Genomic DNA, 26,711 nt, shown 5'->3' on the forward strand with positions numbered 1-26,711 from the left:
GTGGCAGCAAGGCTAATTTTCCTGTCCGCTCGCACCTCCCACGCCTCCCCGCTCTGCCAGTCCCTGCATTGGCTCCCAGTTAGATATAGGGCTCAATTTAAAATTCTAGTGCTTGCTTACAAGTCCCTACATAATGCTGCTCCAACCTACCTTTCCTCCATAATACACAAGTATGTCCCACTGAGGCCCCTACGCTCTGCCAAAGACCTACGTATATCCTCTGTCCGTACTCCCACCTCTAACGCTCGCCTCCAAGACTTTTCCAGGGCTGCACCTCTTCTGTGGCACTCCCTTCCCTCCTCCATAAGAATTTCACCCAGTCTCCACTCATTCAAAACATCATTGAAAACTCACTTCTTCAAGAAAGCATATCAATTAAACTATTAGCAGGTTTTTATCCCCCACCCTCCATGACTCCTCTCCTGCAACTGGCAAAAATTACCTACTAAGCCCTCAGTGAATACTTTTCTAACATGTTACTTTGTACCCCTAATTTTACCCTTTGTGTCACTATACCCCGCTCCCTCTAGAATGTAAGCCCATTGAGCAGGGCCCTCCACGTCTCTGTTCCTGTACGTCAATTTGTCTGGTTACAATTATATGTCTGTTAGTCCACCATTTGTACAGCGCTATGGAATCTGATGGCGCTATAGAAATAATAATAATAATAATAATAATAATAATAATATGTAATTAATTATATGACTGCCTATAAACCTAATGCAGGTCACAAGATAATGTAATGGATTTTTGGACATTTTCATTTTTGTTTTATATTATGTGATTGACTATAACAAATGAATGTTGTTTTTGAACTATATCTATCCAGCATCCAAAATAACTTTTCTAAATATAATTTACGTTATATGTCAAGCATAGCACATATGTACTTATAGATATAACCCCATTTATTGTACCAAATGATGTGAAAGCATGTCTGATATTTTCCCATTGAATGACTTGACTTCAATTGGTGTGCAATCATTTTCAGAATCATCTACAGAAACATTGCTTTTTATTTTCTATCAAATGGTGAAATAACAGTCACTACATCTGTATGAAAAGCTTGGGAACACTATATCAATTCAATTTGAAATGTTATTTTTCTTATATATAAATAGTAAAAGACAGAGCATTATAAAATTCCAAATAAGACATGTGCATGACATATCAATTTCATAGAAATTACCAGTTAAAGAAAGATACATGTGATTTATCACTGTTCCATACATATTTTCAAAATAAAATGTCATGTGCATACCACTTACATAACCATTTAAACTGACACTATAGTCACCTGAACAATTACAGCTTAATGTAGTTGTTCTGGTGAGTGTAGTATGACCCAGCAGGTTTTTTTTGTTTTCAGAGAAAAGGCAGTGTTTACATTGCTCCCAATGGACACTTCTCGGGGCAGCCACTCACGCAGTCACTAGTGGTGTTTCCTGGGTCAGTGCTGCACAACTTGCAGCACTGACATTCAGTGTCTCCTTATTGTGCATGGAGATGCTGAACTTTCCCCATAGAGATGCACTGGGTAAATTCATCTCTATGAAGCGATGTAGATTGATGCAGCGCAGCGTTTTGCCGCGTATGTGGAAAGCATTGGATTTGCTGAGGTTATCAAGATTGATGATCTCATCCAAGAAGGTGAATTAGGGTGGGGCCAGCACCGGCTGGAGGGAGGGCCGTGAAGCTAAATAGTGTTTGCAACACTATAGGGTCAGGGATACACATTTGTATTTCTTCCCCTATAGTGTTCCTTTAATTACTATCATGATTATTGCAAAATGGATTAGCTATTAATAATTGTAAGAAAACATTCTATTATTTCTTTCATTTCGCAAAGTGAAAACCAATGGGGTATTTTCGATTAAAATATAGTTTGTGATATTGACTATTATGATTTGTTATGCTACTGGATTTGTTTGAGTCTTAATAATATGCAACACAATATTATTGGAACCAAAATATCTCAAACACATTATATTGTTGCTATTGTCTTAACTAGATCAAAAAAACACACCTAGCCATTAGCTCAACCTAACAGCAAAACATATGGTTGTAGCTCATTGCAGAAAATGTGCAGGCATGTTTCAGAGGTTTAGAGTTTTAGAGATTTAGAGGGAAGTGATTGTTGGTGCCGTACATAGTATTTTATGTGTCAATTGTTGACAACCTAGGATTTTCATTTACTGCTCTTCTTACTAAAAAGGCTTACAGGAAGAAGAAATTACATATATAAAAAGAATGGACATTCCCAAACTGACAGAAAAGGCTGCAGGTGTGGCAACAATCCATCCTGGGTTTTTTCAGAGCACTTGCTTGGTCAGCTGTTTTCCATTCCAATTGAGATGGGTTTTCTGGCAGGAGCTCAGCACTATCATTCTTAAAATATTCATATTACAAGGATTTTAACTGTGACATGGTTCAATATATTTGACTGGATAAATGAGACCCTTCCAGCCTTGAAGGTCCACTGTGCATCACTGTGATGTCAAGACAGTCCAATTAACCTCTTAAGCAAAATGCAAATTCCTAACTGTGGCAAACCCATAACAGTGCAGATGTATAGAGACCTCAAACTATCTTTGTTTAAGGTAAAAGACCTGGCACTGGTCCCCCTCCAGCTCCACTCATAAGGAGGCAGGAGACATAGTAATAATAGATTGGCACTGCTAGTTTCCCCCCTAACATTCCTATGTTAAAAGACATGTAGTTCCTAAACAAATTGTTTCCCCTTGTTTGTTACTTTTTGTTTTGTGATGATTTAACCTCCTGTGGACTTTGAGTGCTTGCAGTGGTGTTATTTCCATTTTATCAAACCTCAACCCACAGGAATTTAATTGGGGCACATTAATAACACTGGAGAAGGACCTGTTAATGGTCCCCCCATCATAAACTCATATGAATAAAAACCTCTGAGTCCAAAACATACGGAACATGTTTTTCATTTTTATGGCTATCTTTTAGTACATCTTCTTCTAAGATGCTTAATATAACATCTCAAACTCTAGCAATGTCCCTTTAACAATCTTTAAAGAAAACAAACATCCTCAAAACAGTTCTTTTCAAGGTAGAAACTCAAAGTAAAAAAGAAAGATCAGGAAAATGTTATATGTTAAGCAAATTAAATATATTTTTATTTTAAAATGCACAGTTAAATTCATTTTATGACGTTGTGTAACATTTGTATGTAGTTTACAATAAAGATCATTATTTTATGTCTATATCAATAACTCAGTATTAGGTCTCTATTTGGTAACCTTTGCAAATAATTTAATACTGTTACAAAAAGCTGTCCAAACTATTTATCTACAGACATCAGCATTGAAGTCTATCGGGATTTTTGTAGATAAATCATTTGGAAAATTGTTATAACAGTATTGAATCATTTGGAAATCTTATTATAATGTTTTTGCCAATAAAACCCAAGTTGCTTCATACCACATACATTTTTCCTGATTTTACACTCATGCTACTTTGGAGAGTCTGAGACAGATTTTTGTTTCAAATGTATATAGTTTAAACACAATCAAAAGCACACTGGACAGCCGCTCAACATGCTAAAATATACTTGAAAATAATGTAGATCCGACACACAATAACAATCCTAAAATAGTTTCCCTAAAAAATATAAAACTTTGTGCCAGCTCCCTCCTTCTAGTCGAAGAAAATGGAAAAAAATGGAAAATAGCAAAACTATTGAGAAGCACTTGTAGCATGTTTGGAGGGTTACTCCAACCCGTATTAATGATGTTCTTTTAACCCCTTAAAGACACATGACATGTGTGACATGTCATGATTCCCTTTTATTCCAGAAGTTTGGTCCTTAAGGGGTTAAGAGCGAATAATGTCTAATTATTGGCTTGGTTTAGGTTCCGCAACGAAGCGTTACATTTTTTTTTTAATATAAGGTTTTATTCATCTAAACTGATCATCCACAACATTAAAACCATTTGCTTAATATCATGTAGGTGCCCCTCCCACTACCAAAACAGCTCAGATGTGTTAAGACATGGACTCCACAAGACCTCTGAATGTGTCCTGTGGTATCTATTACAAACAGATCTTTTAAGTCCTGAATATTGTGAGGTGGGGCCTCCTTGGATCAGGTTTGTTGTTCCAGCATATCTAACAGATGATCAACCAGATTGAGATCTGTGGAATTTGGAGGACAAGGCAACACCCTGAACATCTTGTGCTTTTTCTCAAACCATTCCTGAACATTTTTTGCAGTTTGTCAGGGTGCATTATCCTGTTGAAAGAGGTCATTGCCACCAGGGAACACCATTACCATGAAGGGGTGTACATGGTCTGCTACAATCTTTAGGTAGATGGTACATGTCAAAGTAACATCCACATGAATGTCAGGACCCAAGGTTTCCCTCCAGAACATATCCTAGAGCATAACATTGCTTCCGCCAGCTTGCCTTTTTCTCATTTATGCATTCAGCTGCCATATTTTCCCCAGACAAATGATGCACATGCTCTGGCCATCAAGCTGAAGTAAAAGAAAACAAGATTCAATAGACCAGGCAACCATCTTCCATTGCTCCATGGTACAATTCTGATGCTTACGTCTCCATTGAAGGCCTTTTAAGCGGTAGGTAGGGGTCATCGTGGACACTCTGACTGGTCTGCAGCTACCCGGCCCCATTTGCAGATAACAGGCATGCACTCTGTGTTCTCATCATGGTGAGCATTATGTTTTTTTTTAATCAATTTGAGCTACAGTTGCTCCTCCGTGTGATCGGGCCAGATGGGCTTGTCTTTGCTCCCTATATGCATCAATAAGCCTTGGGAACACAGGACGCCGGTTCTGCAGTCATCCTTCATTGCACCACTTTTGGGAGTCATTGCATCCTAGGACCACCCCACAAGACTTGCCATTATGAACCAATCGTCTAGCCATCACCTTGTCAAAGTCACTCCACAGTGACTGTTGATTGTTAAGTAATGCTAATTAAATGTGACTTTTCAAAATAGGCTACCTAATGGAAAAAAATTAGAAATTGCTTTCACCAGATTAGCCCAGCCAGTCATATTGCTGATTCAGTTATCAATTAAAAATTAAAATCCATTAGGATTATTTACTAAAGTATGATTTTTTGGGAAATAAAAATAAATTAAATGTGAGTTTCAAATTTTAAGCATTAAATCCAAACTCAAAACATCAAAGCATAGCATAATAGGAGATTTGTTTCCCCCAATTTGGCTACTGTAGCTTAACATTTTAAATTGACATTGAACTTTGTAATCCTTATAATTCACATTTTAATGAATAACATGGACAGTTTCTTTTATTTACCGTATTTATCGGCGTACCGGCGTATAACACGCACCTCATTTTAAGAAGGAAATTCCAGGAAATTTCCCCCCCTCCCATAGTATTCCCCCCCCTCATCCCATAGTGCCCCCCCTTTCCATAGTATTCTACCCCCTCCCATAGTATTCTCCACCCCCTCCCATAGTGTTCCCCCCTCATCCCATAGTGTCCCCCCCTCATCCCATAGTGTTCCCCCCCTTCTTCCCATAGTGTCCCCCCCTTCCATAGTATTCTCCCCCCCTCCCATAGTATTCTCCCCCCCTTCGATAGTATTCTCCCCCCCTCCCATAGTATTCTCCCCCCTTCCATAGTATTCTCCCCCCCAAAAAATATCCCCCCCATAGTATTCTCCCCCCCACCTCCCATAGTATCCCCCCCATCCCATAGTATTCTCCCACCCCCTCCCATAGTGTCCCCTAGTACACTTTCCCTTGTCCCATAATTACTTACCTGTCTTGAAGCGTGGGCTGGCTTCACAGCGCGCACCGCCGTACAGGAACTTCAATTTCAGGTTCCGGTTTCCGGCGGGACTGAAAGGAAGTGTGCACAAGTGTGCACACTTCCTTTCAGTCCCGCCAGGAAACCGGAACCTGAAATTGAAGTTCCTGTACCGCGGTGCACGCTGAACACCGGCCCACGCTTCAAGACAGGTAAGTAATTATGGGATATCGGTGTATAACACGCACCCACGATTTTCCCCCTATTTTCAGGGAGAAAAAGTGCGTGTTATACGCCGATAAATACGGTAATTGCTTTAGCAAACTTGATTTTTTTTGTGCAGCGTAAAAAGCTTGTGATAAAATAACTAGGCCTGTTAAACACAAAGAAATAAAAAAGGGCACAAATAAACATTTTTACTAAGCATATTTATACTAATCTATTGCAAATATGTGTGAAACATTATTAGGACTTACCTATTTCTGGTGGGAGACAAGTAATTTTGTTTTGGGACACATCTAAAATTTTCAGGTCTATAAAAAACTGTATATACTTAGGAATGATTTGTATTCGGGTTTTATTAACACGTAATTCTTTCAGATAAGTCTTTTCTTTCAAGGACTCTGGAAGTTCCTGTAAAGTGACAAGGGAGCAAATGTCAGTTTTGCATCATGGATTAATGTGTTAGGATGCTTTCAATGCAGTGAGTGAAACGTATGTTTCTAATACTATGTAGCTTATAGTATTAAAGTCATTACAAGCAGTGATAGACAAATTACAGAGAATTAAAGGAACAACTGTATTTTAACCCCTTAAGGACTGAGCCAAATGTACACGTTGTGAACAGAACAAAACTTAAACAAAACCTGGCATTTGCGCTCTATGTCTGTCCAACCGTAATTCACCTTTTTCATATTAAATGCACCCACACTTATTATATATCATTTTATTCAGGGGAAACAGAGCTTTCATTTAATATCAAATATTTAGCTATGAAACACAATTGAATATGAAAAAAATGGGAGAAAATAAGAAATGTTGTTATTTTTTTAGTTCTGCATGACATTTTAACTGTCAATGTCATAACACTGTTTGCTTTTACTGCAATAAAATACACATATTTGTATTCAGCAAAGTCTCACGTGTAAAACAGTACCCCCTATGTACAGGTTTTATGGTGTTTTGGGAAGTTACAGGATCAAATATAGCGTGTTACATTTGAAATTGAAATTCGCCAGATTGGTTACGTTGCCTTTGAAACTATATAGTAGCCCAGGAAATAAACTTACACCCATAATGGCATACCATTTGCAATAGTAGACAACCCAAGGTATTGCAAATGGGGTATGTCCAGTCTTTTTTAGTAGCCATTTGGTCACAAACACTGGCCAAAGTTAGCATGCCAAAAACACAAATTTTGGCCAGTGTTTGTGATTAAGTGGCTACTAAAAAACACTGGACATACCCCATTTGCAATACCTTGGGTTGTCTACTATTGCAAATGGTATGCCATCATAGTGGTAATTTTCATTCTTGGGCTACCATAGGGTCACAAAGGCAACGTAAGCAATCTGGCGAATTTTAATGTGAAAAAAATGAAACACAAGCCTTATATTTGACGATGTAACTTTTGAAAACACCATAAAACCTGTAAATGAGGGGTACTGTTGTACTCGGGAGACTTCGCTGAACACAAATATTTGTGTTTCAAAACAGTAAAAAGTATCACAGCAATAATATCATCCGTGTAAGTGCTGTTTGTGCGTGAAAAATGCAAAAAACGTCACTTTTACTGGCGATATCATCGTTGTAATATATTTTACTGTTTTGAAACACTAATATTTGTGTTCAGCGAAGTCTCCCGAGTAAAACATTACCCCCCATGTACAGGTTTTATGGTGCCTTGGATAGTTATAGGGTTAAATATAGTGCTAGCAAATTAAATTCCCTAAACTTTTGGCATGGGTTGTCAGGCAGGTCCCTCTAATTGTAATTAATTAGGATACCTAATTATGTAAAAATATTACATAAATATATGTGTAGAATTAATATATGTACATATATACATATGTGTATATATATATATATATATATATATAATTTTTTTTATATTTTTATTTATATATAGGTATATATATATAGTGATATATATGTATATATTTATGTATATAGATATATATATTATTTCATTCTACGTGTATTTTGATATAAATATATATATATATTAATGTCACAATACAGTTAGAACAAAATAATACACATCTATATATTTTTTAATTATTTATTTTTTATTATTTTTTTAATTTTATTTTTTTACGTATTTACATATTTTTTTATATTATATATACATATATATATACATAACAATAATTATATATATATATATAATCAGTATCAGTCTACGTGTAATTTGATATTAATATATATATATATATTAATAGTAAAATACACCTAGACAGTGTATGTTTGTGTATGTATATGTGTATATATATATACTTAGATCATATATATAATATATATATATATAATATATATATGATCTAAGTATATAATTTTTTTTTACACTTATTTTAACATTTATTTATTTTATTTCCAGCCAGCAGGGGGACTAACTGTCATTACAGTTAGTCCCCCTGCTGGCAATGCCTGAGCCAGCTAACCCGGCCATGTGATTGTGAGGTCCTGGCGACCGGGTAAGTAACAAAAAAACGGAGGGCGTACAATTACGCCCGGTGGCGTTTAGAGCCGCTTAAAATAGGGCGTAATTGTACGCCCTCTGGTCTTAAGGGGTTAAAGTGGATTGGATTTTAGCCCTGTAGTCTGACTGTTCAATTCTCTACCATTAAGGAGCTAAGTCACCTTGCTTATGCAGGCTTGGCCACACCAAATACAAGAAAAAATGACACAAAAAAAAGTCTCAAGACGATATGTCACATATAAAGTAACTGTACTGTAAGTGTACTGATGTCAGCAGATTTCCCTAAAACAGTAGAGCATTGTATGTGACACAATTAAATACAGTGAATATACATGTAATGGCCTAATATCATGTTTTCAATCATAACGTCCTGTTTTGTGTCTAAATTACTGACTTAAATGTTTTGTTTCGGTTCTTTACTTTGTAATGGGTAAATCATTTTTTTACAGTTGCACAATGCCTCATACATAAATGTTGTTGTCAGCATTTAACAGTCACATATTGTCATTTAATAAGTTTTTCAAATATTTAAGTTTATCGTATTAAAATAAAATGTGCCTCTTTTACCAGCCAAAATTATGACTTTTTTTTCTGTAACTATGGCTATTTATTTCTATACACTGCCACACCTCCCTATACACTTTCTGATCAAGAGGTCTAATTTTTAAAGTTTCTTTATTGCACAAAACAGAAAACTAAGAAGTGAAATGCAGAGGTATCTCTTATGAAATCTCCTGAAATGTTCATGTATGCAAAGAACTCAACAGAAAGGAGTGGTTCCAGTGCCACTCCACACTATCAGGCATAGAGAGGACCAAAGTGCTTCCTAAATCAGAGGTAAAGAAAAGCCGGTCGCCAGGATGCTTCTTACTAAACTTTATTCCAAAGTAAAATAAATTAAATTAAAAGAGGGGCAAAAATGACACAAACAGGAGGAGCATAAAAAGATCTGATTATCAAAGTGCTTTAGAACCCAACTTGTTCTGAGGAACTGCTCCTCCCTATGGCCAATACTGTGGAGTGACACTTATAACACTCATATCTTGTAAGTTATATTCATATATACACACCAAAAATGCTTCATTAATAGACATGTGCACAGCATAACAATTTGTTTTGTTTCATTACAATTTGTTAATTTTCTAATTTCTGATTTTCCAAAATTTAGAAGTTATCAATTTGAAACAAAACACAATTAGAAAGAATTTCTGAACCAAAACTGAATTTGGATGCCATTAATCCCATTATTCCAAAGGATACTAAATTAGGGAACTGTTTAGCAGATAGCATCCTATTTTTATATTAAAAAATTGTAATCCCACAAAAGAATACCAAATCAGGGAGTTAACTGCTAAACAGCTGCCTGAAAGATCAATATTAATAAAAGAGTGTGTTTTTCTTAATTATGATATTTCAGCTGTTTAGGATATAGCTAATAATTTTGTATTTTTACGTGTAGCAGTTTTGGTGTATAGATCATGTCCCTGCAGTCTCACTGCTCAATTTTGTGCCATTTAGGAGTTAAAAACTTTTGTTTTTGTTTATGCAACCCTAGCCACACCTCCTTGCTACTCACACTGCCTGTATGGAAAATGTTTTCATTGTCAATAAGATGTCAACTTGCTTTAGAAGTAAATTGAACTTTAAGCACACACATGAAGTTGCTGCAGACTCTAGCTGACTATTAACAGGACAGGAGATACATTCTAAATTAAACAAAATGTGCAATAAAGGAAGTTTAAACATTAGATCTCTCTTTACAAGACGAGTTTTTGAAGGTTTTGTGAGTCAAATGTAGGGAAGTGTGACTAGGTCAACATAAACAAAGATATTTACCTTCTAAATGGCAGAGCTGTGAGAATGCATAGTCATGATCTATTCACCAAAACTGCTTAGTAAAGCTAAAAATGTTTGATGCCTGTAGAATCCCTATAAGGATATCATATGTGATACTTATCTATATCTAATAAGTAACTGACACAGCTACAAAATTACTTTTGTTCTTAATTTTAACCCTTCTGTTGTTTAGTGGATAGCTCCTTCCAGTGGAATCAGCATAGGTAGGTATAGGTATAATAGTGATGTATAGAGGGTAATAGATACTTGTAACAGTATTCAGAATACCAAGATATTTTGGACAATGCTATGCTTCCAACTCTGTAGGAACAGTATGGGGAAGGCCCTTTTCTATTACAACATGACTGTGCCCCAGTACACAAAGCAAGGTCCTTAAAGACATGGTAGGGTGAATTTAGGGGGAAAGGAAATTAACTGGACTGCACAGAGCCCTGACCTCAAATCGTTTAAACACCTTTGGGATGAACTGGAATGGAGAATGTGAGCCAGGTCTTCTTGTCCAACATTGGTGACAGACGTCACAAGTGCTCTGCTCCAAAATGTTGTGGAAAACCTTCTAGACCAACTACATATTAATATCTATGTATTTAGAAAGCAATATCAGAAAAGTCCCTGTTTGCATACTGGTCAGTTGTCCTAATACTTTTGTCCATATAGTGAATATGGTATACACAGGACAGACAATTAGGCAGCTATCTTCTAAACAGCTAAAATATCAAAATTAGGAAAAGCTCATTTTTTTTTATTTTGCTATTTCATGCAGCTGTTTAGCCCTCTAATGTTAGAGTGTCATTTTAAGGATACCAAATTAGAGAGCCATCTACTGAAAAAATAATCTGAAGAAAAAAAAAATGTTTCCTTCATTTTGCTGTTTCAGTTGTTTAATACTAAAAATGAAGTCTTTAATTTGGTACCCTTAATTAAGGCAATCCCAAGTAAGGTTACCAAATTATGGATCTATCTACTAAACAAATGTACGTTGAAAATTAAGAACAAAAGCCCCTTACTTAATTTTGCTTTTTCAGATGTTTAGTAGGTTTACATAACCTTGGCATACATATATACATACTTACATAGAAACATAGAATGTGACGGCAGATAAGAACCATTTGGCCCATCGAGTCTGTCCAATTTTCTAAATACTTTTACTAGTCCCTGGCCTTATCTTATAGTTAGGCTAGCCTATCCCACGCATGCTTAAACTCCTTTACCTTTGCCCCCTCTAATTTAAGACTATGTCCTCTTGTTGTGGTAGTTTTTTTTTTCTTTTAAATATAGTCTAATCCTTTACTGTGTTGATTCCCTTTATGTATTTAAATGTTTCTATCATATCCCACCTGTCTTGTATTTCCTCAAAGCTATACATGTTAAGTTCCTTTAACCTTTCCTGGTAAGTTTTATCCTGCAATCCATGAACCAGTTTAGTAGACCTTCTCTGAACTGTCTTTAAAGTATCAATATCCTTCTGTAGATACGGTCTCCAGTACTGCGTACAATACTCAACGTGAGGTCTCACCAGTGTTCTGTACAATGGCATGAGTACTTCCCTCTTTCTACTGCTATTACCTCTTTCTATACAACAAAGCATTTCCTGCTGCTCTATTACATTTTCTGCCTACCTTTAAGTCATCAGAAATAATCACCCCTAAATCCCTTTCCTTAAATGTTGAGGTTAGGACTCTGTCAAATATTCTGTACTTTGCCCTTGGGGTTTTACATCCAAGATGCATTATCTTGCACTTATCCACATTAAATGTCAGTTGTCACAATTCTGACCATTTTTCTAGTTAACCTAAATCATTTGGCTTATCCCTCCTGGAACATCAACCCTGTTATATATCTTAATATCATCAGCAGAAAGACATGCCTTACCATCAAGACCTTCTGCAATATCACTAATAAATATTAAAGAGAATGGGTCCAAGTACAGATCCCTGAGGTACCTCACTGGTGACAAGCCCATGTTTCAAATATACTCCATTGACTACAACCCTCTGTTGCCTGTCACTCAGCCACTTCCTTACCCATTCAACAATATTGGAATCCAAAAAGATTGTAGTTTATTGATAAGCCTTCTATGTGGAACAGTGTCAAAAGTCTTACTGAAATCTAGGTAAGCAATGTCTACTGCACCACCCTGATCTATTGTTTTAGTTACCCAATAAAAAAAATCAATAAGATTAGTTTGGCATGAACTCCCTGAAGTAAACCCATGTTATCTCTGATCTTGAAATCTATGTGATTTTAGATGTTCAACAATCCTATGCTTTAACATGGTTTCCATCACTTTACCCACTACTGAAGTAAGGCTTACTGGCCTATAGTTGCCCGACTCCTCCCTACTACCGTTCTTGTGAATGGGCACAACATTCACTAACTTCCAATCTTCTGGGACTACTCCTGTTAACAATGATTGGTTAAATAAATCTGTTAATGGTTTTGCTAGTACACCACTAAGCTCTTTTAATAACTTTGGGTGTATTCCATCAGGTCCCATTGACTTATTTGTCTTTACTTTTGACAGTTGAAATAGAACCTCTTCCTCTGTGAACTCACATGTAACAAATGACTCATTTGTTTTTTCTCCTAACTGAGGCCCCTTTCCTTCATTTTCATCTGTAAATACTGAACAAAAATATTAATTGAGGCAGACCTTTATCCTCTACTACATACCTTCCTTCTTTTGTTTTTAATCTAACTAATCCTTGTTTTATTTTCCTTTTCTCATTTATGTATCTAAAAAATGTTTTGTCCCCTTTTTTTTACTGATTGTGCTATGTTCTCTTCTGTGTGTGATTTGGAAGCTCTTGCTTAGCCTCTTTCTGCCTAATCTTATAGATCATTCTGTCTTCCTCACTCTGTTTTTTTTTTATAATTACTAAAGGCTAACTTTTAGTTTTTTTACTATTTTGGCCACATCTGCGGAGTACCACAGTGGAGTACCACTGCGGAGTACCACAGTACCCCAGTGTATATATATATATATATGTATATATATATATATATATACATATCTCAAGGACATTTCATATTCCATGTGTATATCTCTCTATCTATATACACACACTAAATTAGCATATATACATGATTTAATTTGTTATAAAATGACTAGCATGTTAATGTATCATTTTGCAAAGGATTGGATAGGCTGATGTTTTAAAAGCTAGCTGCATAGTGTCCTTAAATCACTTGATTTTATAGGTTTTTCATGAAGCATACTTTGCAGTGTCTATTTATCAACTTCATGTGATATATTAATATCACCCACATTGATATATGGCATTTAAACCACATTTAGTGCATTTTGAGATGATTCATAACAAGATGCAACACATACATGAAGCAAATCGCCTCAATATTACCATCCTTTCATCTTGATAAAGTACTCTGTATGATTTAATAGGATTTCTAATAGTGTATTTATTTGAAGGTTTATTTTTCTCATTCCCAGTTATCAATCATCCCAAAGTCATGCAAAGACAAAACAAACTTTGTTTTACAGTGTGTGGCAATAATCATTCCAGCTGCCTTTATACAGTGGGTCATCCAATAATAAGGTCTTTAACCTGCATAGAGCTTATTCAAAATTCCCATTTCCATTCCAACCTCAGGCTTTTATCTATTAAAATATTCACTAGAGGATTTAAATAACTGAAAATAGCTAAAAGGAGATGAAAACATTGAAAGGAACACATTCTCATCATCAAATATTTTATTAAAGTCTTATTTTAAAATACCAATTTAAAATGACATTTGATATATTTATTATATATTTTTAACTGCTTCATGACTAGTGACATTTTGTGGTTGCCAAGATTTACCCTGGTAAGGGGTTAAGCCCGGTTAACTCTAATCACATGTCCTGCTCAAGTCATTCTGGCTTTTTATTCCTGTGAATGGTTCTTAGCTATATCAACCTTCCCCTCAACATTATTGTGGAAATAGATGGTACTTTGATCTGTAGAGCTGTGAAATGCACTCTACTTCCAGAAGGCGACTTCAGAGTGCCACTAGTGGTACCCTTTTTTCTGTTTGTTTTATTGTATGTTATTTTTCTAATGAGCTCAGAGCAAGCACTGAAGCACACAGCACAGTACAGTATCACTTATTTTATAGAATAGTATAGTATAGTATAGTCTTTGTATGACTCGGGAACTACTCGGATTACAGAACAGTATATTTGAAATATTTTTATCATTGGAATGGAAAATATTATTTAAATAAAAGTAGCACTGCATTGTAAATTCAATGGCCAATTATTCTTTGTTCTCACTCTAAATAGGTGGATGAATTAATTTAACAAGTTTATCATTATTTATAAAGAATTGGCAGGTTGATGGGTGGAACAATATACAGTAGTTTGCATCATTGATCATTTAGATTGACTTACTTTAACATAACAACTAAGAAACAATTCTAAATACCATGAACATTTCAGATTTCAGATTCCATAAGCCAATAGAAGGCAAAACATGTCTAAGACCAAGTATTCCTTACTGCATTGTATAATTATCTGTTAATTGTTTTCTTCTATTTGTTTCAATAGATTGTATTACATTACTGTTTATTCCATGGGATCCTCTTTGCAGTCTTGTCAATTTAAAGGGGGAGTACCACTCCATATTGGTACCATGTGTTACACCCTACAGCTGGTTTAAGATGCTCTTTGCAAGGTGAGCCCCATAAGATATATCTGCTATCTCACCTATTATTTGTGGTTGATAGTGCACCATTTGATTTATATGTTAGTTTTTATTACCTCAAGCTCATCAATTTAAGTATTGAGAAGAGGGAGTGTGTCACATAAACACAACATATTTTAGCCAATCCACACTGGGCTCTATATTATGTGTGTGTGCTAATTTTGGGATGTTTCACTGTATTTTGGGAGTAGTGGCAGACATATGCAATGTATGATACTAAACTTTAACCAAAAGTCTATAATTTTTCATTATTCAAGTTATTTTAAAATACTGTATAATCTTAAAAGTAGTTTGAAGTTGAATGTGCTGTATTTTCTATCTTGTATTTATTTATATACTTTGCATTTATTATTTTTGGTACAATTCCTTAAAAATAGGCATGTTTAGGTGAGTGCAGCCTTTTTTTTATAGTTTACATCGGAGTCTGACATAACTCTTGTTTGCACACCTCTGAGTTGTAGGTGCCTCTCTACAGGTCCTATTTAAATCTTGCCCCACAGATTGATCCCAAGTGGATGAACGTCTGGAATACAAGGGTTAATCCCACAAGAGCAGGCATTAAGTTGTAGTAGGGCCTCCCAAAATGGTGTACTCTGTAAATATTGACAGGCCTGTTCAAATTATGATCATATACTGTAAATACATATACTGATTTAAAAAAAAAAACATTGTTGGCAGTAAAAAGCTTGATGTTGAGTGTTCTGTACAGAGTGATAGATAGACAGACAGACAGACAGACAGACAGACAGACAGACAGATAGATAGATAGATAGATAGATAGATAGATAGATAGATAGATAGATAGATAGATAGATAGATAAAAATGCAATTACATGATTATACTTTGGTGCCCCAAATCTCAACAGTTAAAATTTGACATGCATAATTTGCTGGAAGTATTTAAATCAAGTCACGTACTACTGACACTGAAGCTGCAATGCATCATGTAACATGCTGATAACTCCAATTATGTGAAATGATATAAACTTTTCTAAGGCAAGAAGAACTGTGCCACAGGGGGTATTTCATCCCCACTGTTTCTGAATCAGCATGTTACTCTGTTTGCTGATTACCAAGTCCCTAGAAAGCATATGCCTAGTACTCGTTTTTTTAAAAAAAATATATATTTGCAGCCTTTATATAGATGGGGAAAAAATATGATACACTGGAGGTATATGTTGTGTAATATTTTATAAGTTCTCAATTCTGATTTCCCCAAGTTAGTATACTTCCACATTTGTCTCAAATGTAACTTCGTGTGATATGATCCGGTAATACAACACAGGGAAATTCACAATAGTTTGCTTTTGAAAGTGGTTCATGATGTTTAATCTCCATAGATGTGTAAACCTGTATAAGACATGCCCTATGAAGTACAAGAACATAGCAAACAAACAAAATAAATTATAGATTTAAAAGAATTTCACAGATTGAAATAATGCAGAATATCCATTTAACTATAAGAGTTTGTTTGGACAAGTTCAGTTTAATTTTCTAATTCACTTTTTTATGTGTGCAGGTGTTTTTTTTAGATTTTAAGCTTATGTATAAACGTTTTAAATTTCCTTAACCGAGAAATAGATTGAAGAAGGAGCACAGCATATTTAATTCTTAATGTTTTTATTTTATTATTATTGCCATTTATATAGCGCCTGCATATTTCGTAGCGCTTCTGCTGTGTCACGATTACTAATGTGATCCAACACCCAAAACTATGTAACATCTACATAGAATAAAAAAATAGACAGAGCGTAAACCAGTCCTTAGAATGTCTGGATTAATACGTTGAAAGACAGAGAATGGTCAAGGGAAAGCCGAGGTCAAGGAAGCCAGAAATACACAAGATCGATAAGAAAGCCAAGTCAGGGAAACCAGACATAAGAATAGTCAGGAATAGTAAAGTCAAAACACCGGGAATATCAATAACAAGGACAAGAAAACGCACTCTCGGGAAGCAGGAACAGAAACCACGACAGGGCAATGAATTAGGGAGATTTAGGGGTTTAAATATCCCTCCTTGGGCTGTGATTGGTCAGGGCTTGGCCTTTGACCCCAGAACGTGCATGTGTCGACGTTGTGCCATCACATGCATGTTTGTGTGACCTTTGTAGGCGGCGATACAAATTGCCGCGACCTCGCACCATTGTGCATCCTGCGTGTGAAGGAGACGGACACCCCAGCAAGTTAGCTCCCGGCTTGCTGCTGAACAGGTAAGCGCTTAAACCTGTCATTGTGGTCGCACCGATTGGGTGCGGCCACGTGCAGCTGCAAGCCAGAGGCCGTGACAGGCAGCGCAGCCTGTTTAGTCGAACTCGCCTTTTGAGTCCCTTGCTGTTATATTTAGTTTATCCCCTCAGATACCTTCGGTTCTGACGGCCAGAAGGTTACTTGGTCCTCCTGGGTTGGAGGTCCTCCTGGGCTGTTCCCTCTACCTCGAGAGGGTGCGGCTTAAGGGCGTGGTGCAGAGAGAGAGGGCAGGAGTGACAGTGGAAAGGAGGCTGGGCTTTACACCCTATTGGACAGTGGCTCAGCTGGGGCACCTGCCTGCAGTATGTGTTTAAGGTGGCCGTGCCGAAGATTCTTGCTGTCCTTATGCCTCTGCTTTGGAGGATGCATATATCATTTTTAAAACATCCAGCTTTTTAAAAAGTATTCCACAGAACCTAAGCAATATCTCTGTAGTATATATTTGTATTAAAGCACACAAAGGTATATTTTGTATGAAACATAATTAGTTATGATTATTCACCAAGAAACCAACGTTCTTGTGAAAGAGAAACAAACAAAAGACAAAGTTTTCTAAAAACGTCTTTCTTGGGGGCGTGGCCTGACCGCGGACGTGAATGGACGTGTGAGAGACGGGCTCCGAGTCAAACTCCCCTAACACAGCAAATAAACGAGCATTTACCGAGAGACTAACCCTCAAAACTGCAACACACACCGGAGTAAGCACCCGTCAGCATGTCGCAGCGTTCATCCGCTAAAAGGAAGGTAAAAGAAACACCTACCCTCCAGATCGCAGCTATGGCCTCAACGCAGCGCGACCTCAAAGATGGCGGCGGTAGGCCTCAATCACCGGCCTCGAGTTCCGGCAGGAGTGACCTAACCTCCATCTCACGCAGGGAAACGCCAGCCACTGAAGCCTCTATCCAAAAAATGCTTAATGCCCTGCAATCATCCCTACAAGCGGATTTTGACAAATTAGCCAGAGAGATTAGAGCAGAAGTACAATCATTGGGAGAACGCACTGACTGTCTGGAGAATAAGACAGAGGAGATAATCACAGCACACAACAATGCTGTAGCATCATTTGAAAGCGTGGATTCTAAACTGTCATATATTCTCACTAAGTTAACAGATCAAGAGGATAGGGATAGGAGGAATAATATTCGAATACGTGGGATTCCAGAAGAGGTCAGCCCTGGAGAATAAGGCACCTATGTTACTACTCTCTTTAGACACTTATTGCCGAATATACCCGAGTCAAATCTGCTGCTGGACAGAACACATCGCTTGCCCAGACCTCGACACTTGCCAGCTTCCACACCCCGCGACACCATCACAAGGGTGCATTATTATACCACCAAAGAATCGATAATGCTGGCCTCCAGGAAGAATCCTACTCTCCCTGAAGCTTTCCACAAGATTCAACTTTATACAGATCTATCAGCAAACACCCTAGCTGCAAGAAGGTCCCTCACGCCCATCACTCGAGCGCTGAGAGCAGCGGAGATTCCATATAAGTGGGGATTCCCGACACGTCTCATTGTGAAGAAAGATGGAGCAGAAACACACATCCTTACAACGACAGATGGACATCGCGCCCTAGCAGAATGGAACATACCGATACCAGAAGACCCGAGAGCACCGGCAGGAAGCCAGCTAGCAGCTAAAACACCCCATAAAATAACCCCAGGATGGGAGAAGCACAGATTACCTAATTGACTTTAAGGGTTCATAGCTATACAAAGCCCTTTAGCTTGAACCTTTGGCCGTGCAACATAGAGATCAGTGGCCTCGGAGGTTGACAGTAAAGGTGGTAATGTATTTACTGTACATGCTGTAATAGCCAGAATAATACTAGGAGCCCAGATAGAGATGGGATATATGATCCATATGCGATATTGAAGCAATTGCGAAATCACCCAAGCGGTGGCTTTAATGGGAATGTTTAATGTTTAAAGCTTATCTATTAAATTTACACTAAGGATAAAAAAAAAAAAAAATATATATATACAAATAAACAAATAAATACAGAAATAAATTAAACAAACAAAAAAAAAAAAGAAAAAAAAAAATAAAGAAAAAAAAAATTCAAACTAATTCGTAACCAATTACACCCTATCTGTCTACCACCTTAGTAGATCACCACCACTGCAAATCAGCACTTCAAAAGTTATACTAGTTCAGGTACCTAACTGACCGTAGTAATGTATGAAGCAAAGGATAGTCTCTCTTTATGCAACTTGGGGAGTCTATACCCCCACTGTGGGCCTCAACGCCCAGGTAATCGAGTTTTTTTTTAGAGGTCCCACTCTGGAGACCTTACCTATGTATATGGTCGGCGCAAGCCGAAATTATTTTCAGCCTCTCCTTAGAGGCTTACTGTTTAATGTATATAGTTTGTTTCTAGTTCCTTGTTTTCCCTCCCTCCCCCCTCCATTTCTCTCAGGACCACAATCCCAGAATCAGAACATCCTCCAGAACGCACATATGAAAATGAAGAAACTCAATTGCGAAATCGATACACGTAACTACAGACAGACCGCAACTCTAAGACAACGAACCATAGCAAGAAGATTTTGGGCCAACATCACTGGTTTCAATAAACCCGTATCCCCTATGACGCCGAAAAATTCTACTGCGTCCCAACACAGACACCATGGCGCTTAACATCCTCTCCCTAAACACCAAAGGGTTGAATACACCCCATAAACGAAGACTAGCTCTTGCGGAAGCGAGAAAACAGAACGCCCATATTGCATTCTACCAAGAGACTCACTTTCAAACAAACAAGAAACCAAAATTTATTTCCAAATACTTCCCCTTGGGATTCCATAGCACATACAAAGCAAAAAAAAGGGGAGTGTCAATTTTAATAAGCAAGTCGGTGTCCTTTCAACTAATCAAACTAATCAAAGACAAAGAAGGCAGATATCTTCTTATACAATGCATTATAAACAACATTCAAATGACTTTAGTTAACATATACGGCCCTCACAATGACCAACACGCATTTCTAGATAAAATTTTCACCATCACCGAGGCACACAAATATGGAGATATCATCATAGGGGGAGACACTAACTGTCTACTAGACCCCACCTTAGACACTACATCCACAGACACAGTAGACTCACGAACTAATAAGACAAGACTAAGGTCGGCATCATTGATAGACCAGACACTCACAAACCATGGCATCTTAGATGTGTGGAGAACACTGAACCCGTCAGCTAGAGATTATACGTTCCACTCAGCAAGTCACATTTCATACTCTCGTATAGATAGATTCTTTCTACCAACCACATTACTGTCAAAAGTAGCAACGACCAGCATTGGAGATATAACGTGGTCTGACCACGCTCCCATTACCCTAGCAATCTTGACACAGCACCCTACCCAGGGCAATAGAACATGGCGCCTCAACGACACTTTGCTGACAGACCACAATTTAGTAGCACAAATCCAAGAAGAACTACAAACCTACTTTGAAATAAATAACGATGGAGAAGTCGGGGCCGAAAGCCTGTGGCAAGCACATAAAGCCGTTCTTAGAGGCCAATTCATCAAACACTCAAGCTACAACAAGAAACAAAGACTCCTGTTATATACAAATATACTCACAGAACTCCATAACCTAACACGCACAAACAAACATACCCCACCCTACGAAACAACCTCGAAGATCCTACAATTACAAACACAACTGAACGACCTAGAAACAGCCAAGACCACTTTCTACCTCACGAGAATGAAACACAAATTTTTTAAAGAAGGCAACAGAGCTGGGAAGATTTTGGCTGCACAACTCAAGACTAGAATGGCAGCCACAAGAATAGCCTATCTTCAATCAACTAGCGGTCACAAAATAACGAACCCACAGAACATAGTTGATGAATTTAGCAACTACTATAGCAAGCTGTACAATCTGGGCACAGAAGATCCCTCTTCCCAACCTAGGAAAGAAGACATTGATGACTTTTTACGAGATGTCGACTTACCCCAGATAACAAGAGAGGAATGCCTGAGCCTAACCAAGCCCTTCACAGTAGATGAAACTCTCCGCACCATAGCTCAACTCCCAAAGCACAAATCACCAGGGCCAGATGGTTTCTCAAACATGTACTACCGCACCTTTGGTCACATCCTAGCTCCATATATGACTAAACTATACAACCATTGCTTTTGCACGGGTAAGATGCCAGCTGATATGCTCCAAGCGCATATATCGACACTCCCGAAACCAGGAAAATCCCCCACCCAATGCTCTAACTTCCGGCCTATTTCTCTGCTTAATTGTGATACGAAGATCTACGCGAAACTCTTAGCTAACAGACTAGCGCCAATCCTCCCCAGAATTGTACACACAGACCAATCAGGCTTTATTCGAGGCCGTCAGGGCTGCGACAATACAAGGAAGATAATAAACATTCTGTCACACATGGAATCACACAATTCCGAAGGCCTACTATTGGCGTTAGACGCCGAGAAGGCCTTCGACCGTCTGAATTGGTCCTATATGACAACTGTCCTAGAAAGGTACGACTTCCCCCAAGAATTCATACAAGGTGTAATGGCACTCTATGGCTCACCATCCGCTCAAGTTTCAAATGGGGGGTTTATATCCACCCCTTTCAACCTTACCAATGGCACACGGCAAGGTTGCCCGTTATCACCACTATTGTTTATTTTATCACTAGAACCCCTGGCACATAAAATCAGAGAAGATCCGCTGATCGAAGGCATCCAGATTCACAAGCATAACTACCGCTTAGCAATGTTTGCGGATGACATCTTTCTATCCCTCAGTCAACCAGAATCCTCGTTACCTAGACTCATGAGTCTGTTACACAAATACGGCTTAGTCTCGTTCTATAAATTAAACACAGCAAAAACACAAGCATTACCGATTAACATACCAATACACCGCCTACAAGCTCTACAGTCCGCTTACCAATACGAATGGAGGCGCGAATATGTCACCTACTTGGGAATCAAATTGGCACTCCACGCCCAGAAAATGATCTCATTGAACTATACACCGCTGATCAATATGTGCATCTCGAGTTTCCAAGCATGGAAGGCAGTCCACATCTCTTGGTTAGGTAGAATACAGACCATTAAGATGATGATACTACCGAAAATACTCTACGTATTCAGGATGTTACAGTTACAAGTCCCACTAATGTGGTTTAGGAATTTGCAAAGTATGCTGAACAGATTCATTTGGTGCAAATCGAAACCGCGCTTGCCACTATCCCTACTGCAAACAACTCCCAGGGAAGGAGGGGTGGGTTTACCCAAGTTGCTCACATACTATAGAGCAGCCATACTGGAATCAGCAGTCCGACTCCATGCACAGCAAAACACATACCAATGGGTGGATATGGAAAGTGAGAGGATGTACCCACACTCTCCAAAAAATCTCCTATGGACCCCCAAGTCATATCGCCCACAGGGAATTTCACTATACCCCACAACTGCACTGACAGTGAGAGTCTGGGACCTGATCCACAGAGACTCAACCGAACTCAACCACTTCGATTCTCGCGCTCCCCTATTGGTGTGGAAGGCAATTTCTCCCTGGCTGTCGCTGAAGCTTTGGTCTGAAAAGGGCATACAATCTATTGATGACCTATGCGAGAAGGCCCAAATATTATCATTCTCAGACCTCCAAGAGAAATACTAAATTCCGAACTCCTTTATCTTCTCATATCTACAATTGAAGAGTATAATTAACACTAAAGTAGAGTTTCCGCACACAGGGCTTAACTCTAGTCAGATATGTAAGGCGAATCTTATTACCAGATGCCAAAAGAACCCGATAAAACCAAAAACTTTATCAATATGTTACCGAACGCTGCTAGATTGCCGTTCACCGCAACTCTTCAAATATACTTCCCAATGGGAAAGGGAGGGCATCCCTAAGCTTCCAGATGACCAATGGCTCAAATCGCTAGATGCCTTGAGAGGTATAACAACCTGCTTCACACACATTGAAGCTCACAAGAAAATCGTGTACCGATGGTACCTCACACCACAACGTTTGCACAAGATCTACCCAACAATCGGAGCTAATTGCTGGAGATGCCAGAAAGCCTTAGGGCACATGACCCACATATGGTGGGAGTGCGAGTTGATTAAGCCGTTATGGACACATGTCGAAACCCTGATAACTTTAGGCATCGGGAGATGCCCTACTCTCACCCCCAAAACCGGTTTGCTGCTCCTATTCTCAGATGAATGGCCAAGAAACTCCAAACAAGTGGCTACTATAGTTATTTTAGCAGCTAGAAACCTTCTGGCACTCAATTGGAAATCCACATACTGTCCGACAAACAAAGAGCTAACACGGAAAGTACACCAATACTATAGGTATGAAATACTCTCCTCGGAGTCCTATCTTAGAACTGCAAGACTAGAATCCATGTGGAAACCATGGTTGATAGCTACACACATGACCAATTGCGAGATGAAGACAAGACCGAAAGATCCAAAAAACGCTCTGCAAGATACTTTGAGGCACTTTGGAACATCTCGGTAAAACCGTTGAAAGACATACAAGGCGAACATACGAATCTGATGTCTCCAACTTCAAACCATATATATAGATCCAATACACCAACATGTACCTCCGGGTCAACTCACGACGACGCCGACAAATTATGAATTGTGGTCCTTCTCTCCTTCTCCCCTTCTCCCCCTCCCCCCCCCCTCTATCCCGATTGACAAATGGACTCCTTAGTCCTATACCAGAGACAGAGGCGACTAACTGGTAATTGTAATTCAAATTCAGGCTTGAATTGAGACTGTCATCGATTGATTGTACCATGTAAAGCGATTTGTCATACTATGTTCCCCTCCCATTTCCTTTCTGTATCCCATCCTTTGCCTTACAGAAAATAAAACAATATATTTAAAAAAAAAAACGTCTTTCTTTCCAAACTGTAATTACCTTCATAGAGTGAATTTTGGGAGTTTAAACACATTAAATCATACACATATATCTTATACATAACGAATTTGTATAATAAGATTAGATGTAGAATTAGTGAGTGAATGGTAGAAGGAGGGTGCTTAGTACAATAGGAGAAGAGGGGGAGTCAAGTTTACAAAATCCTAGCGGTACACATTCCAAACTGAGTCAAAAGGCAATTAATCATTCTCAAAGGAATGCGTCAACTTCTTTATTCACCTTAATGTATGATATATATTATCTGCTCACAAGAAGGTGTCGATTTATTATTTCATCATTGTTATTTTTGTGCATTGAAATAATAGTCAAATAATTATTCTCTTGGCTCATAAGTTTTCATAATTCCTCTGCCAAAGGTGATTTTCAAGATGTAATAAATAGGAAGAGTGAATGGTATGGTGACTAAGATTGCTTGCAACAAAAGATTGTCTAGAACAATACTTGATTCCCAATGCTGAAATGTATCCCTATTGACCGTATATTGTCTGTTCTCTGTAGAGTACGAAAGGAACAGGCTGAAACATCTGCTATACAGAAAAGTACACTGGACCATTAAACTGGATAATCTATCAACCAAAGTCCTTACCAAATAATTATCTCTCGTTTGCCTTTAAAGGGACACTCCAGGCACCCAGACCACTTCTGCCTATTGGAGTGGTCTGGGTACCAATTCCCACTACTCTTAACCCTGCAAGTGTAATTATTGCAGTTTTTTATAAACTGCAATAATTACCTTGCAGGGTTAACTCCACCTCTAGTGGCTGTCTACTAGACATCCACTAGGGGGAACTTCCTGATTTATAGCAAAGATTTTCTTTGCTAGAGTGTCGCTGGACGTCCTCACGCTGTGTGAGGACCTCTAGCGTTGCTCAATTCCCCATAGGAAAGCATTAAAAATCTTTTTCAATGCTTTCCTATGGGGAGCGCTAATGCGCATGCGCATTAGGTCTCCCCGGCCGGTGGGCGGGATCAGTCTCGCCCACCAGCCGATGCAGTCAGTAGGAGGAGCGGCGCGGAGGAGGCAGCAACGAGGGACATCGTCGCTGCCTCAGGTAAGTGACTGAAGGGGTTTTCACCCCCTCAGCAACTGGGAATTGGGGGGTGGGAGGGAGAGGGAACCTGCAGTGCCAGGAAAACGGATTGTTTTCCTGGCACTGGAGTTTCCCTTTAACATAGGAGTTAATTCAAAGATGTGTGTTTGTGTGGTAGGTAAATAGTAATTCCAGGCAAAAAGCTTTTACCTAGGCAAATAGTTATTTTAGCGTTTTTATCCAGTTGCTATTCAGACAAATAGTTTTGCACATTTCATTACACAGTTTTTTTCCTTCAGATTTCAAAGTCATTTGCCTATGAAACAATTAGGCAACCCCAGAAAGTGCCCTTTGCTCAACAATAAACACCCAGGCATCATCAGAAAGTGTTCCCATGCTTGCTGATAAGTGCTTGGAACCCCTAAAGCAAAGTGTCCCCTGCTCGTAAGTAAGCAACTAGGAGCCCTAGGTATGTGGTCCTTGCTTGGCAGTAAGGTGATCCAGGAAAGTGACCTCTGCTTGCTAATTGGTGAAGAAAGTGGCCCATGCTGGCCAATAGTTGCCCAAGTTCTGCAGGAAAATCCCCCTGCTCACCTGTCCACAAATGTGCCTAACACCCCAGGAAAGTGGTTCTTGGTCACCAATAGCCACCAAGTATCCTTCAACAAAAGTGACCACTGCTCAAACATGCTCTCAGGCACCCCTAGAAAGTAGCCCCTGTCTGTCAATAGACTCCTAGGCACCCAGAAAATTGGTTCTGCTAGTCAATCCCTACCCAGGCAACCCAGGAAAATTACTCCTGCTCAGCAAAACATGCCCAAGTACCCTGGGAAAGTGGTCCTTGGCACCTGTGGCATCCCATGGCATCCCTGGTAAGTGCAAATTGTTTTGCCTTAGTTAAAGGCAAAAAGTTTTTGCCATGGCAAACTGTGTTTTAAAGTTCAAAAAACTGTTTGCCTAGTCAATAGGTTTTTGCCTGAAATTACCATTTGCCCAACATATATTAGATATATGTTAGATACGAGACTGTAGACAAAATTTTGTTTGTCCAATAAAAAAAGAAATACATACAGATTTAATGTATTTAATTTATTTTACACCTAACATATATACATATTTATAATATAATAATTTATTTATATAGTTAGTAACATTATTGTATATGTCTTTTATTTTTTTTTTATTGTTAATCATCACTTTACAAAATATCATGTACATAGTAATTGTTTTGGTAAATGTGAAGATAATTCTTTGTTTTTCATATACTGTTTTGCCATAAATATCTAACCATTTTCAGGTCAATTTACTAGAGCCCAATGCTTTGTTGTCTTTTTTGTCTGGTCATATAAGAATGACACGTTGATCAATTTTGTAAAAATTAATGCCCCATTTATAATAGAGATAGCTAATTGGCTTTCTCAGTGTGAAGGAGCCAACTGAATTGCTGTAGTTACAT

At 38.2% G+C, this 26,711-nt stretch overlaps 1 protein-coding gene across 2 annotated transcripts in view; it reads right to left on the reverse strand.

Annotated features, from left to right (window-relative positions):
• LRRC2 (leucine rich repeat containing 2) overlaps positions 1 to 26,711 on the reverse strand; it is a 356,803-nt gene that overhangs the window by 150,631 nt on the left and 179,461 nt on the right. For both annotated transcript variants that reach the window (XM_063457177.1, XM_063457176.1), the window contains exon 4: positions 6,244 to 6,400. In XM_063457177.1, the coding sequence (XP_063313247.1) occupies positions 6,244 to 6,400 (157 nt within the window). The remainder of the gene's footprint in view (positions 1 to 6,243; positions 6,401 to 26,711) is intronic.

Source organism: Pelobates fuscus, chromosome 5 (genome assembly GCF_036172605.1).
Source record: "Pelobates fuscus isolate aPelFus1 chromosome 5, aPelFus1.pri, whole genome shotgun sequence".
Lineage (NCBI taxonomy): Eukaryota > Metazoa > Chordata > Amphibia > Anura > Pelobatidae > Pelobates > Pelobates fuscus.